Genomic DNA, 16511 nt, shown 5'->3' on the forward strand with positions numbered 1-16511 from the left:
CATGTGAAGGAGCCTGGGGATCAGCAGGGAGGGTCTGGGTGTTGTGGGCTCAACAATGGGGTCCAGGTGCTGAGGGAGTAGGGCTCAGCAGGGTGGGGGGCTTGTCAGGTTGGTCGAGATATGGGAGGGGGTGGGGCTTATCAGGGTGCGAGTTTGAGGGCAGGGGGCAGTCTGGGTACAAAGGTGGAGGTCCAGATGCAGGGGGTAAGGCTTTGTGGGGGTGTGGAGGTATCAGGGTGCTGGGAGGCTCAGCAGGGGTCTGGGTGTGAAGGGTATTCAGATGTACAGGGATTGGGTGGATGGAGGAGCAGTTTCCATTACAGTGACCCTCTCCCCCCGCAGCTAAGGAGCAATGGGGGTGGAAAGAGGGGGTCTGGAGCTTCCTGCAACTGGGGGTGGGGAGGGGGTCTGACCTGGGAAATCCCCGCCTCCACAGCACAGCTGGCACTAGCAGCTCAGTGCAGGGTAGGAGCCACCAACCGGGGCATCCCTAGACTCCCCCCCTGCAATTTATCTTTCTGCTGGCTGCTCAGGGCACCCAAAACAACATGCCAGCAGGGGCATGTCACTGCTCTTGCGGATTCTCTTTGCTTCCCCATCAGAAGTCATTTTTCTACAGGGAAGCAAAGAAATCTGCAGGCGATAGGAATTCTGCATGCATACAGTGGTGCAGAATTCCTCCAGCAGTAAAATTCCAATTTTGAGTGTCTAGTCTTCTCTAGGGCACTGTAGAAAACAGACTCAGAACACTAAAAATAAACTAACTTTGTTCTGTGTTCTGGCCCTACAACACAATTTTTAACATGTATTTTTAAGAAGTCTGCAGTATGCACTCACTCTTTCTTGTGCCAACTTTTTCATTTCTTCCTGTAACTTGTTCAGAATGTGTAGATTTGGCTTGTTCTTTTTGGCATACTGCTGAAGTTCTATCACGCTTTTATCAGAGGTTTCCTGCACAATAGGACCGTAAGTTGTAGCAGAAAAAAAGTCCCCCCCCCCCAAAAAAAAAAAAGCTCTCTCTTGGGTATTTTTTAAATAGTCACATCTTTCAGAATTTAAGCAGGGTCGATTTTCTTTCCCACACCCTCCTTTAAGTGAAAAGGTACATGCAACAAGTCAACTGTGTATTAGTTGCTAAAAACTGGCTTTACCGTTTTAGCCAGCCATTTTAGTCTATACCCCTATAGCAAACATGTGAGCTTGAGAAAACGTTGCCTTTCTAAAAGAGTGCTGACCTTATGTCATGACAATAGCAAGAATCAGTTCAGAATGCAGAAGATCCTTTAGGGTTACTTATCAATATAGAGAAGTAACATGCGATGAATAAGAGTGTTAGGGCTAGAAAGCTATGCCAAGAAAAGGAAGGGAATGAGGAGTTTTTGTTTTTATCATTTTTAACTGCTCATTATCACGACAGAAAAAAGCAACTTTTTACAGGGTAGATTACAAAGCAACCACAAAATCATGCTTACCTGTTTGACCATCTTGCTATTCTCTCTACCATACATACGCAATAAAGAGCCCCAGTTTTTCACGTGCGGATGCAGGAGCTGTAGGATTTTCTGAGAAGCTAGTTGTTTCCCAACTCTCTTGTTCTTACCTGTACAAATGATAACCAACACACAATCACCACACTAGAACATTATGTGTATACATAAAAACTACATTAAGGGAATCAATGAACTAATATATTCCTAATTCTCTTCAAGATATATACACTGAAGGGTGGAATACGCATGTACCAACAAAATACTCATGCAAGGTAAGTGTTGAGGAGGGCAGGAAAAAAGAATTTGTAGGCAAGCATAGGAAGTAAAACCAAGAACAGTACTTACACCAGCCTCGCACTGTGTGCTTGCCACAAGTCATGACATATTCACTCTTCTGATTTTTACCAGGAATCACTTCAAACTTGATAGATGTGTCACCCATTCCATGGTTTCTTAAGCACAAAAACTCAATATTATAAGGGTCAACCAAGTAAATTGCATAGAAAGACAGACTGAACTGAACAATGTGAGGTCAACATAATTGAATCTGGACTTAAAGTACAGTAAATTTCAATTAAAAATTAAGCAAGCTAACAGGGAGTCTCATTTTCTGCGTCAGTAACTTGACTGTACTGCTTTGCAAAAAAATCAAACATTACCCCCTCTCAGGTGACAGACAAAAATAAATACAAAATGCTAAGGACCAGATCCTACCATTACAAAGGGGGAGCAGCAATACCAGACATGGAGCAAGGCACAATGCTGCAGTATATACACTGGTGCAAACCATAGCTAAACAGCAGTTCATGTCTCCTTAGGGTCATAGCAGGCGGAGTAAGTGGGCGGCCACACTGATATTCACAAGTGCTGGAAAGGTATACCGTCCTGCTGGTGCCACAATAGGAGTAGATGAGGAAGAAAGGAACAGAGGGACTCTTGTACCCTTCCCACTTTAGTGCATCTAACAAACAGCAGAATTTGCCCCTCAGTAACCTTTTTAGCATGGTTATAATGTGATCCTACCTTTTAAGGCACTCATGGAGAATCTGATATGGAGACAACAGTCCAGCTTTACTGGTCAGTTCATATACCCGTGAGTCCTCAATACTGATATGGTTAAAATACTGCAAAAGAATTGAGAGATGTTCTTCAGCTACTCGTCAAGCAAGCACAATATTGAAAGTCTCCTACTTCTCAATTTCTTATATATTTACATTTGTAAACAAATTACGTTTCATTTTTTACATCACAGAGCATTTTAAACTGCACATTAGATCTCTATTATCAGAATTACTGCATTGGTCCTATTTTAGCAAGCAATGCTACAGACCATTTCCTTCAGATTCCAATATACAATGAGAAAAATTTACTCGTTCCTCTACTGTATATTAGAAAGAGCTTCTGACCTTATTCTTTTAAGCTCCCCCATTTCCACAAAAGATGTAATTCTCAGTTCTACTTATTGGAATTTCATACATAATGAAAACATCATTGCCTAATACAATGAAACTCTCAACTGTGATTTAATGCTTTTCTTTGGGCTGTCGGCCATAATAAGATAAAAGCTTCCCCCAACTCCCATACTTATTACTTCAATCTGCAGAGTGGTGTTGTCTCAGTTTCTCTTTCTAGGTAGCCTGTTCTGTTTAGGGTTTTTCAGGGCAACAACAAAGGGCTCAGTGATGACTGTTCTTTAATTTCTACTCATGATTTATGGGTATTTATTGAAAGTACTCAATTAGGCAGATATCAGAAATTTAAAATAATATTTTCTCTACTTTAATCAAATAGCCCTGGTGTCATTCCTCCAAACCACCTTTCTAGTACTTTCCATGATTTCGGGTTTGTAGCCCAAAGTTTCAGCTTGAGGTTGGAGATTTATTAGCCTCTTACAGTGAAGAGCTACTATCCACTTTCTATTATATGAACACGCCCAGAGAATTCAGGCTCAGAAAACTCCAGCAAAGTGTTCCTTCTAGTGAGACTCCTGGTCTTATTTTAAATCAGTATCTGTCGCCGATTATTTCAAGATTGGACACACATTTTTTAGGGATCGTTTAAGAATAATAAGCTCAATCCCACCAGGAATGATATAGAAGGGCAGACTAGAACAGTGACGACTCCCAAACATGTGGGCCACCAGCACTCTCTGGTGGTCCATGGAGAGCTGGGTCTCCTTGTTTTCAGCTCTCTCTACAGATATTTGAGGTGCTCTTTGCAATGCAGAGCTTGGAGGCCTGCAGAAACAGCTAAAAACAAGAAAGAATGCAAACAGGAGCCAGCCTCAGGGAATGGAACCACTAGCATATGAGGAATATGCAAGGGACACAAGGCAGGCCAACAATTTCAAGTGAAGCAATTGAAAATCAAGTGGCTGGGCAGTATATGCAAGTGACAGGAGACACAGGAAACAGGGAAAAAGGCAGGCGGAGAAAAACAAATATGAAGGGAAATGAATTTAAGAGCAAAATTAGACAGTGATTAACCTTTGATCACATTAAAAGATGCATTAAATATTCTAATTTAATCAATTTGTTGCGAGCAATTGCTGTAATTGCCACAATGTTGGCAATGGTCTACACTGAAAGTTTGGAAACTCCTGGACTAGTTAATGCACAAGAAGTTGCTTCCAATGCATGTACTGGTTAAAATAGCCAAAGTCTAAATAGTGATCTACCTCTAAGCTACTATTAAAAGGTTTTATGTAAATTTTTATTTGTGCTGTTGCTTGCACTTCCATGGGCTTGGCTTGAACCCCGTGGATAGAGCTAATTGGGAGAGTTAAGGAACAAAATAGGCTTGGCAACTGAAGTCTGGTCTCTTTCTGAAGTTTCTACACATTTTATTTATCCAATGTGCTTTTCAGCAACTCTAAGCATGTGGAAAAAGTCAAACATATTAATAACTATCATTTTCACAAATCATCAAGAGGACAAGGAAAAAAAAGACCTCATCCCTACTAAGACCCTCTCACCCAAAATTTGTTTACCATGATAGTATTAGACTATATGTATGTGACCGGATTTCCCTCCCCCCAATTCCAAGCACCATGTATTTGATAATATAAGAAAAGTCACAAGTATTGACAGTTTCTTCCTGAAAACATGAGGGACTCTCCTTCACTAAATCAGGACAGCTTAGTAAAGCTGAAGGAGAAAAGAACAAAACAAAAACATACAACCAAACAAAATACTGTCTTGTGTTCAGGGCTGGAAAAATCCAATTCCCCATGACAAATCCCAATCAGAGCCAAGTCATCAGTTTCCGCAGAATTTAAGTTTTCATTGACAGCCTTCCAAATGCAAAACAAATTTAAGAGCATTGTGTGTTGTCTTATGAAGTCAGCAAACTAATGGCTTCAATTTGCCATTTTGCTATTGCTTTGCTTAAATGAACCACTATGTTGACATTTCACATCTGCTATTCAGAGGCTTGTGTACAGCAGTAAAATTGTCAAGAATGTCAGCTTCATGATGCAGCTCAGGAAATTTATGAGCAACACCAGAGGCAGCAGTAAAAGTTACTCGCAGGTAAGGAAAGCCTCACAAAATGGAGGCTAGGGAGCGGATTGAGTAACAGAGACCTGCTTCGTTTTGTGTCAACCACGAGACTCTGGTCAGAGGAATAAAGCTGCCAACTTTGTCATTTTTAGCAGCTGAAGCAGATTTGGGAAGAACTTCAAAATGTATCAGAACAAATATGAAAGAAGATCAGAGGTCTCCTTTTCCCCCACCAAGCAGGCTCTAAAGACAATACTGTGGTAGAAATCCCAGCAGCCAAGGCTCGGGTAGATCTGCATTTCCCACAAGGTATTGACGCTGGATCTTGCTAGAGAGAACCCTTCACCCCCTTTATCACTTTTTGGCTATTAGGTAGTTACTATAAATTTCAAGCCTTTAAACTAAAATCTTCCATCTGAATGGGAAACTGACTATGTAGTCAGCATTCACATATCCTCTGCCTTTTGGCATCTAATGCTTTTTAAATTAAGATATTTTATATCAGAAGGCCAAGTTAATGTATACCTCAAGTTCTTCACTGTCTTTGGGCTTTTCCTCAGAGGTCTGTTTAACAAAGTCAGGAATGAGGATTTCCAGTGTAGCTCGGGCTGTGGGAAATGATTTAATGTCTTGGTTACATTTACTATGTACAAAGATTCTACAAAGGCATGTTTATGACAAGGAAACATAACTTCTTTCTAGAACAGAGGTCCTCAAAGTGTGGGGCATGCCCCCCAGAGGATGCAGAGGACCATGAGGTGTGGGGGTAGGTAGGGCCCAGGCCAGCCCCCACAGGGGTGGGAAGGAAGCACCGCCCACCCCCAGCTCTGCTCCGGTCCTGTCTCCAGCCGCGTACCTGGCTCCCGCCCCTGCACCTTGGCTGTGGCTCTGCCCCCAACCTCAGTCCCACTCCCAGCCCCAGCTGCCGCCCCACCTTGGCCCCTTTACCCTGTCCGCATCCCCTCCTCCACCCCTGAGCCACGGCCCTGGCCCCAAGGGGCTGCAGACAGGGGTAAGAGGCGGGGCCACAACCCTCAAAAGTTTGGGGCCTGCTGTTCTAGAATGAAAGATTCTCAGAGATGCAGTTCACAGATAAGTAAACTGCTTTCTACTTTATAATGAGGCTTGGCGGAATAGGATTTTTTTTTTTTTTAGAAATAATTTCAATATAGATAATCTGAATGTTTATTTTTAAGCATTTTTTCCATTTTTATCAATTTAAATGTCCACAGTTGTCAGTAACTATGGGGAGCTCTGTCATTAAATAATTGTCTGTAGACATACAGATTCAAAAAGAGTTAAAGCTTTATAACCATTAACACACAAATTGTTAACATCACAACAAAATATACAAAGTAAATATCCTTAAATCAAACTCTAAGAAGTTCAAGCAACATTTTTTTAAACTGTCTAAATGTAAATTTTTATCATCATCGATGGTAATTTTCTTAGTTGGTTTGTGCATGTATGGTGAAATTGACATTTACCAATACAAATCTAATTCTTCCAAGCCTCTATGTAACATACAATTTATTAATTTATAAGTACAGAGTCTCTGAACATTGACTTATTTAAGGAAGTGTATTTAAGCTTACTGACTGAGTCAACATTGAAACACTCATCACTATTAAGCTGTACACTCACCCCTGAGCAACTGCTGCTGGCAAAAGCCCGAGTCACAAGATTAAACACTTTCAAAAGTGCTTAAGTTCTATTTTCAAAAGTGACACAGAAGACCAAGTTCCACTGACAGTCAACAGGACTAAGGCCAGGTCTACCTTTAAAAGATTTTGCCAGCTATGATGGTTAGAAGTGTGATACTTTTACGATAGCAATGCCAGAAAAAGCCCAAGTACAGGTGCAGTTATACCAGCAAAAAGGGCTTTTGCTAGTATATCTTATTTCATTTGCCAAACCAGTCTAAGCTATATAAAATCAAAATATGATTTTCTTGATAACTGCATTTGCATTAGGAGGATTTGTTGGTATAGCTCTAAAGTTGGCATGGCTTTAAAACGTAGCCAAGGCCGTACGTTGCTAAATCACTTCGGCACTCTTTAAAATATACTTTGTCTTTATTCTGAGCCCTTAAGCCAGAGTTTGAAAGCAGCAGGCCTCCAAAACATTCAAACCTAGGGATGGGTACAAAGTTTAAGGTATCCACGCCCCAGACCATGCAGAGATTTATTACCGAACAGAGTCAACATCTTAAACAACTGAAAGCAAATAAGGAGCAAATGGTATTATTCCAGTTTCCAAAGACTAAGTTCCATATGGCTTACACTACCAAGCAAGACTGCTTTTATTACCAAGCAAAAAGATCAAAATGACCAGAGAATTTCACAGAAGGCCAAGAATTGGGTAATTATATTTTACCTTTCACATTTATATGTTCACCCTTTATGATCTTAAATCTCATGAAATCTTATGGCTTTTCTAGAAATAGAGAATTACTTCATATCTGCGGATTAAAGATCCAAGATTAGTATTTATGTTAGTGTCTGAAGTTTATCCAGGGTTTCTAAATCCCCCAGTTAGTTGCTTCAGACAGGATTCATTGTAAATTTAATAGTGTTCCCCAGATCAATTGTTAACCATTTTCTACCAAAAACATACACAAACACATCTCTCAATAGAGTGTTGAAAAAAGCTTAATTTAATCCTACTCATTGCTGTTAACCAATCATCTCCAAAGCAGAGGTACAAGCAGGCAAGCATAGCAATTCAATGGCTGGTACTTAGGAAGTATGTATGTTACCAGCTTTATTCTTGGCGAGTTTTTTGCTGCTTGCAGTTCCTGCCCCATAAGTCACTCCATCAATAATCACTGAGGCTCCAAAAGGCTCACTTGGGTTCTCTTAAGATGTGGGAGAGAAAAGCTTTTCAAAATTCCAATCTTTTAAATATAAACACACATTAAAAACATACACTAAAAATAAAACCATCAAGAATATGAGAATGCCCCATACTTGGATATTTGTTTTCTCCTTCATCTGAACCTCAAGAGATCTGAAAAATAACTGTTCTTCCTCGCAGGGGTTCTCAAACTGTGGGTTGTGACCCCAAAGTGGGTCGTGACCCCATTTTAATGAGGTCACAAGGCTGGCTTAGACTCGCTGGGGCTCAGGGCTGAAGCCCAATCCCCATCACCCAGGGCTGAAGCAGAAACCCTTGGGCTTCGGCCCTTGGGCTTTGCCCCTCTCCCCCCCCACCAGGGGCAGTGAGGCTTGGGCTGTGGTCCCCTTACCTGGGGTGGTGGAGCTTGGGCAGGCTCAGGCTTCACCCCCACCCTGTGTCACATAGTAATTTTTGTTGTCAGAAGGGGGTCACCGTGCAATGAAGTCTGAGAATCCCTGCTCTAGAGAATAGCAATCACCGCTCACCCATTTATATACAAAACATGAGAATCTTTTCTCAGAAGGGACATCTCAACCATGAAATCATCACTATCTCATGTACTTGTTCAGAATTAAAGTACTGTGATTGTATTACATTGTGAGCAAATGTTTTGGGAATTTCTGTCAACTTTAAGGTTTTAATTCCATATGATGTTTTGGAGTCACTTACAGAGTGTTCTAACACAAAAACTAAGCATTTTATAGTGAAGCATAGTATCAACGTGCTTTTTGAAGAACTAGAGTTCCCAAATTGTAAAAGTAAGGTGTGTAACATAATTACAATTTTTTATTTGTTACCTGGATACTGAATATCAGATCTTAAATTTTATAATCTGATACTGAAATATAAATCCAAGAGGATTAACACAATGGGTGTGAGAAGAAAAGGGTCTTATTTCAACAAACATGATCTAGCAGCTGAATGGCTTGCTTATGTGCCCACCACACAGCTGGAAAGGCATCAGTTCTTTCTCCAATATACATGTGATGAAATGGATAAAAGCAGAGGAGAGGAAGTTATGTATGCCTTTGGGTAAGGCTGACTGGAGTGTGGCTGGATAAAGCAAGGAAAACCTGAAAGATACCTGCAGAAGAGGTAGATGGTTTTGGTATAATAAACTGTGATCTGCTAATTATGTGTCATTTTTAGGTTGCATTTGTTAGATAATGTAATTTAACTCATTCAGCCCCAACCCTTATCTCTAAGGTTGGATCCTAAGGACAGTTGCTCCCCTGGATCTTTGTCCAACTAGGAGCCTCTCATATGGCAGATAAACCCAGCAGGAAGTTTAAAGACTCAGCCAGGAGCTTTTAGGATATGGTCCATCACCCTAGGGTAATTTGTTGCTTTTTTCATGTACTTATTTTATAATTTTAAATCTAAATTATAAAATAAGATGCCCACACAAAAAGTGTTCCTGGCACGCCAATACCTTCACTAATTATACAATATAATGAAATCCCAGCAGCTTTGAAATAATAATTCCAATAGGAACTCAGCTAGTCAGCCACCCACATAATTCATTCCACCCCTTTATCATTTTGGGACACATATAGTTAATCTTTACACTCTTTCTATTCCTATTAGCTGGATGAAAACTTTATAATCTATACCTAACCAACTTTATTTTTTCCTCTCCATATTGGAAAACACAAAATTATAATTCCAGCAACTGCCTGAGGCATTGAACAGCCTCTAAGTATAGATCCATTTACCACATGGCAGTGGTCATTTTCAGTATCCATTCACATATTTTCAGGGGTCAATTTGTATGTATACAATTATAATTTTACCAGATTTATGGAGGAACCCCAGGCCATAATGACATGACTGATACGGATCAACTTCAACATGAAATGCAAGAGCTGTAATGAAGATATTTGAACTTTGACTAGTCAAAGTCAATCTAATTTTTGTGAGCAATAAAATTCAAATTAATTTTTAAAAGTTACTAAGGCTATCCCAGCATAAGTGTGTGTGTGCTGTGTGTAACATAATATATAATATATTAAGTGAAACCTTACAATTCTAAAAGGTATGTTGACACAGGGATAAAAAAAACCCCACAGCTGGCCGGGGGCAGTTGATTCAGGTTCATGGGACTCAAGCTGCAGGCTAAAAAATTGCTGTGTAGATGTCTGGGCTTTGGCTGGAGCCCAAATATCTACACAACAATTTTTCAGCCCACAGCCTGAGCTCCACGAACATGAGTCAGTTGACCCAGGCCAGCCACAGCGGTTCCACAGGTCTTTGATCTCTGTACAGACGCACCTTAAGAAACATTTCCTAATTAAAAGGTCTACATTAACTTTAGTATAAGGCCATTTTGGAAACAATGTGTGTTTATTTTTTAAAAAGTATTCTTTTAACACTAGTCAGTTCAATAATAGTGCATGACATGCTATTTAATTAGCTGCAAATCAAATCTTCTGGGTACTAAGTGACGTGAGTAAAATAATCAAACTCTACCCTTATGACTAACAGTGTCAGACAGTAAAAGCTATGATTACCACATTTCAATGGGGCTTCCTTTTAGATGAAAGTCAAATTAATAAATTACTTAAATCAGTTTTCATTTCAGAGTATTTTTCCAGCTCAGAGGTACATAGTAACACTACTTTTGTAGTGTGCATGCACACACAGGTAAGGGAGAGGTAAAAGGAGGCAGAAGATTATGCTACTTCTGTTGTACAAACTAGAATTTGGCCCACAGTATACTCTTAAGATGCCTAGTAGGAAAGTCTCCATTTCTTGCTGCTTTTCAGAATACTCAAGCATTAGAATAAGTATCATTGAACAAAAGTATTGTGCTGAAGTTAGAATTCATGCAGACTTACCACATTCAAAGAAATTGTAAACAGGGCGGACCTTTAGGACTCGCTGCATATATTCATGCAGTATGCAAACTTCAGACTTCCCATTGGGATTAATAACAAACTCTGGAAAAATAAAGTCATTCCATTTAATTAATTCCAGGCTTTTGAAAACTGTCTACAAAAAAAACCCATCAAACTGCAAGCTGAGATTAAAAATGCCCCGCTTATCAATCATTTATTCAAATGCATGAAACTAAATATTATGATAAATGCAGTTTCCGCAAACATGGATTACTAAAACCCCAGAGTCCATTTTTAAAGGTTTCTAAAACAATTACTAAGAAAATAAATCTCAGAGCAAGTTCTGAGAAGACTGAAAAATACACTAATTATTGTAACGTGCCCTATTAAATACTCACTTTTCTGCAGCCACTGAGGTTTCCTGACATCCAATCAAAGAACCACAGAAATGCAGGGTTGGAAGGGACCTTGAGAAGTCATCAAGTTCAGCCCCCTGCGCTGTGGCAGGACCAAGTAAACCTAGACTATCCTTGAAAGGGGTTTGCCCAATTTGTTTTTAAAAACTATCAATGACGGGTACTCCACGATGTTCTCTAGAAACCTATTCCATAGTTTAACTAGCCTTATAGTTAGAAAGTTTTCCCTAATATCTAACCTAAATCTCTCTTGCTGCAGATTAAGCCCATTACTTCTTGTCCTACCTTCAGTGAACTTGGAGAACAACTGATCACAGTCCTCTTTATAAACAGGACTTAACATACTGGAAGACTTGTGTCTCCCCTCAGTCGTCTCTTCTCAACACTAAACATGCAGTTTTTTCAACCTTTCCTCATAGGTCAGGTTTTCTAAACCTTTTATCATTTTTATCCTCTAGACTCTTTCCAATCTGTCCACATCCTTCCTAAATTGTAGTGCCCATAATTGAACACAACACTCCAGCTGAGGCCTCACCAGTGCAGAGCAGAGTGGGACAATTACCTCTTGTTTCTTCCATACAACACTCCTGTTAATACAGCCCAGAATCAGATTAGCCTTTTTGCAGCTGCATCACACTGATGACTCATTCAGTTTGTGGTCCACTATAACCGCCAGATCCTTTTCAGCAGTACTACCACCTAGATGGTTATATTCCCCATTTTGTAATTGTGCACTTGATTTTTCCTTCCTATCAGACCTAACACCTCAAACGACCACAGAAAAGTTATCTTCTCATAGCAAGATAAAATGGGTTATGTATGAATCCATTCCTTTCCCTGGTGGGTGCAGGCTTCAAATCCAACTCACAAAAGTGAAGAGCTTGTCCTACCCCGGAGAAATGTGCCTGCAAGATCTATCAGGTCCAACTGGCAGGCTGCACTTATTCTCATGGGAAGAAGCAGAATATTTCTCCACATTGGAGAGAATTGTTTGCTGGGCACGAAACACAAAAAACACTATCCCTGAACTATCCTAGAAAGGGAGATCACATTTGATTCTAGCCCCCCTGAAAAAAGACTTTTGTTTGTTAATCATCCCCTGAAACAAAGAAACTGCTTCATTTATACCCACTGAAGCAAACTGCTTTAGTGTCACCACGATGAAGGGACTGTTTGTTTAATCATTCTAGAGCTAGATAAACTGTATTTTACTAAAAAACAATGACATTATTACAATAAATAAAAGGCGGAATGAACTAAGACAACCATTTCCAGAAAGTCTGAGCAATAAAGAAATCTTGTTAACCTGACAAGCATGGTGCCCTGGTATTTTTTTGGGATGTGAAGCCTGCCAAATTAAGATGTCAAGATGACGACAGAGCACCACAATGGCTAAGGATTCTGAGACCAATCAAATTAGAATTTAGAAGGACTGGATCCAACTCTTAAAGGGATATTCAAGTTGATTTTTTTTTTTAAACTAATTTCAGAAAGTTCAAGTTTCTCGTAAAGCGCACACAAGCATGTGCACACACAGAGGCTTGTTGTTTGTTTATTTTTTTAAATGTTTTCTCTGCTCCCCTGCTGTTTGTAATATTTTTTTCAGCAAGGCTGAAAGTAGGTGGACCCAAAAGCAATATGTACACACACTCAGGCCAGTCCTCCACATCTGCTTTAAGTGTATAGGTCTGCCTTATGCCTATTCAGTTTCAGCTTTGCTGCTGCAATTACTAGTAAACACCCTTTTCCAGGTTCTTACAAGACCATGCACAAGCTCTATCCTGTGCAATACATGCATGCTGTCACCACACTAATGCAAGAGACGTTAGGATATAACTAACTAGACAAAGTGGTGTCAAAATACATAAAGCAAACAGTTTTCTCTTGATGGGAGAAAGGAATGACAACTGGAACACTGCTCTGGACCAAGGAGTCAAAATGGGCGTTTGCAGGGGTACCAGGCGAGGGCTTGTGGACTGGCCAAACCCCGGCTCCAACTACTTCCTCCTATGGGATATATGCCCCTTTTGGGGTAGTCCTGCTGTCTCGGGGGGACGGAAAGGCTGCCTAAATGCACTGTGGACAAAATACTGCTGCTGCTGACCACCAACATAATGGCCCCTCTGCACTGCCGGCATGTACACCCCTAAAGATCATAGGGTAGCCCAGGAGTCCTTGAAGAAGTGCAGAGTCATCAGCCTTGTCCGTAAACAGTGCTTGACATCAAAGGGCAAATCCTCTATGGCCTACTGCACTTTGGGAGCAATACCCAAATCCTGCAGTCAGAAAACCCTTCTCATGGTCATTGCCAAGCCCAACACTGTGGCTGAAGTATCCTTGATGTCCAGCTTGGACTGTAACGATGTCTTAGCCACCAAGCACCCTTCAGCGACAAATGTCTGAAATTCTGCTCAAGGCTACAGGCAGCTGGTCTGCAAACTTAAGACATAGCTGTGCAGTTCACAAAATTGTACTTTAACAGCAATATCTGCTGGTTAGCTATTCACATCTGCAAGGAAAAGGAAGTGTAAATCTTCCTGCCCTTAAGTCCATTTGTTTAGAATCCTTTCCCTTGGGAGCGGATTTAAACCTGCCTTGTTCACCATGGTTTTGACCAGTGAATCTGACGCTAGGTGGAGTGAAAACTCTCAAATCCCTGCACCAGAATGAAGTAGCACTTTTCCGTGTGCTTTACCACAGGTGGTACTGAAGTTAGCATGCTCTAGAGAACCTTAACAATGTGTTCCTTGAGCCGGCTAATAGGAAGGGCAACTCTCCCGGGGCAGTCAGCTGTAGGATATCCACTAACTTGCGGGTGTTCTCCTTCATGAACTCCGCTTAGATACCTAGAGAAGCTGCCATAGACTTCAAAAGGTACTGGTACACTTTGAAATAATGAAGAGGAGGAAGAGCCAGGCACCACAGATTCGTCCAGGGATGAAGATGAAGTGGTTAACTGTGTTGGATCCTGCTCTAGGACCGAAGGGCCTGGACAGAATGATGCTGGAGGCTCACCAGTGCCTGTGGTGGATCAAGTCAATGCCACAGATCTGGTCAGTGATCTCACCTTTGAGCGAGATGAGGAGTGGCACCTCCTCTTCCCATGGAGGCTACTGGTATGGAGAGGCCACTGGTGGCTTGTAGGCGCAAGGCCAGGGACCCCCAACCTGATAGTGAGAAGAGCGCTGATCCTGATACCCAAAGCACTCCATGAACAGCCCCTGGATGCAAAAGAATCCCAGGCTTCAGGGGATAAAGGTAGAGCAAGCCCTGCAGGTGCAAGCAACTGGTCTGACTAGTGAGTCCATAGCCCAGAATGATGAGGAAGCTGGCGCTGATGGTGGAAATGGTACCAGAGACACCAAGTATGCCTTCACTGTTTCTGGTGCTGGAAGCGATGTTGACCCTGAAGACAGTAGCCATGCCAAAGTAACTGATAGTGCTGAAGCTCAGGGTCGTGACTGCTGCCAGGTAACATGGGCGGTGCCAGTTACAGGAGTGCCAAAGACATTCCTGGTGCTGGGGAGGTCCCTTGCACCAAGCCCAGCACCAGCCTCACTTCCACTGACTGTAAAAGAGAAACCTCAGCGTACAGTGTTGATAGACTCAGAGGTTCATCTGCCTGCCCAGTCAACGGGGCTATTAAAGCCACAGCCCTGTTAAAGTTGTGAACCAAGGGCTAGGTTGGGACAAAAGGCAGAGGAGGTCTGTTGCTGCCTGAGACATTGCTGACACAGAAACAATTGGTGCTCGTGACCTCGTCTGTACCAGACGCAACAGATGCCCTGGGGCTGGAAACAGAGTCAACCCTATGGGGGTCTCTGATCTCCTTGCATGGTACTGGGGTGCAGTTGATGGTACCTGCTCCAACCCATGCATTGGCATTCACCCTGAGTTGATCTGCACTCATTCTGGAGCACACAGAGGAGTCCCCACGCAACCGGGAGCTGCCTCAGGTCAGTCTTATGCAACCTTTTCCTCAGCACACTCAACAGGGAATGACTCCTCTGTCTCTTTGGAGGGGTGGCAGCTTCCAGACATGAGCAGCAGCATTCTCAGAAAGTAAAGGCAACCTCTGATCTGACAAGGGCCTCACCACCGAAGCAGGCCAAATGGCGTTTTGAGCTGTTGCTGCTTCAGACAAAGATACCTCACCACCTGTTTCAGTTTGGTCAACGAGATGCAAATTGAACACTGCTCCTTGACAGGGACTTCTACAGCAAGCATCACGGGTGGGAATTGTTGTTGGGGATCACCCCCCCACACACACACACACGATGGACAATGTTTAAACTCTGGTGAAGGCATCATCAGGGAAATACTTAAATTACAGCTAATGCTAAATCAAACTAAGCTATACTAATTAACTATATCTGGGGTAGGCAACCTACGGCACGCGTGCCGAGCTGATTTTCAGTGGCACTCACACGGCCCAGGTCCTGGCCACCAGTCCGGGGGACTCTGCATTTTAATTTAATTTTAAATGAAGCTTCTTAAACATTTTAAAAACCTTATTTACTTTACATACAACAATAGCTCAGTTATATATTATAGACTTATAGAAAGAGACCCTCTAAAAATGTTTAAATGTATTACTGGCATGTGAAACCTTAAATTAGGGTGAATAAATGAAGACATGGCACACCACTTCTGAAAGGTTGCTGACCCCTGAACTATATACAACTAGAAAAATCACTAAAATAGAGGGATTGTGAGGCAAAAGCCATACAGAGCTCAGACTGCAGCCATGGGTGGTAAGAAGGAACTCTTATCTCTACGGGTACTACTAGACAAAATTCTCTGGTTCTGGCATGCTGGGCGTGCACACACCTGAGGGGAATACACGGCTGCATCTACTCAAAGAAAGCTGTGTGCCGTATTAAGGCAACAGTTAACAACATCTCTTCCTCTAATATTTTATGTATACGTTTGGCTCATCCTTACTTCTCTTGAACTATTCCTGGCAAGCACAGAGTACAAATTAGCTTTTTTTAAAATGAGTTGGTTTTAAAAGTCAGTTTCAGAAATGCATCACATGCTATTTTCTCTTCTGATGAATAAAAACAGATGCTGAAAACATGGCATCATCTGGCTATAACAAGAATATTCTACAAATTTCAGTACTGCCACAGCAGTTATGACCTGAAATAAGGTTAGAAGTCAATAAAATCCTCCCTTGTAGAATTCTGTTTTACTTTAATTGCAAGTGCAAGAGTTACAGGCAACAGAAAAGAACTTGGAAAAGATAGTCCTTTTACAAGGAGATCCCCAGTTATTTCCCCGATAGCATAAGAAAAGGCTTCACCAGCTTCTAAGTCCAGAGCAACCAGTATAAATGAAATTAGAGTACATCCTACAATTTTTCTTAAG

General features: G+C 41.5%; 1 protein-coding gene across 2 annotated transcripts in view; it reads right to left on the bottom strand.

Annotated features, from left to right (window-relative positions):
- Positions 1-16511, bottom strand: part of DGCR8 (DGCR8 microprocessor complex subunit) — a 41440-nt gene that overhangs the window by 4556 nt on the left and 20373 nt on the right. For both annotated transcript variants that reach the window (XM_039504800.1, XM_039504801.1), the window contains 7 exons: positions 10726-10827; positions 7749-7847; positions 5516-5598; positions 2514-2614; positions 1836-1942; positions 1473-1600; positions 838-951 (listed from right to left, as the gene is read on the bottom strand). In XM_039504800.1, coding sequence (XP_039360734.1) covers positions 838-951; positions 1473-1600; positions 1836-1942; positions 2514-2614; positions 5516-5598; positions 7749-7847; positions 10726-10827 — 734 coding nt within the window. The remainder of the gene's footprint in view (positions 1-837; positions 952-1472; positions 1601-1835; positions 1943-2513; positions 2615-5515; positions 5599-7748; positions 7848-10725; positions 10828-16511) is intronic.

The sequence above is a fragment of the Mauremys reevesii genome, linkage group 18, assembly GCF_016161935.1.
Source record: "Mauremys reevesii isolate NIE-2019 linkage group 18, ASM1616193v1, whole genome shotgun sequence".
Lineage (NCBI taxonomy): Eukaryota > Metazoa > Chordata > Testudines > Geoemydidae > Mauremys > Mauremys reevesii.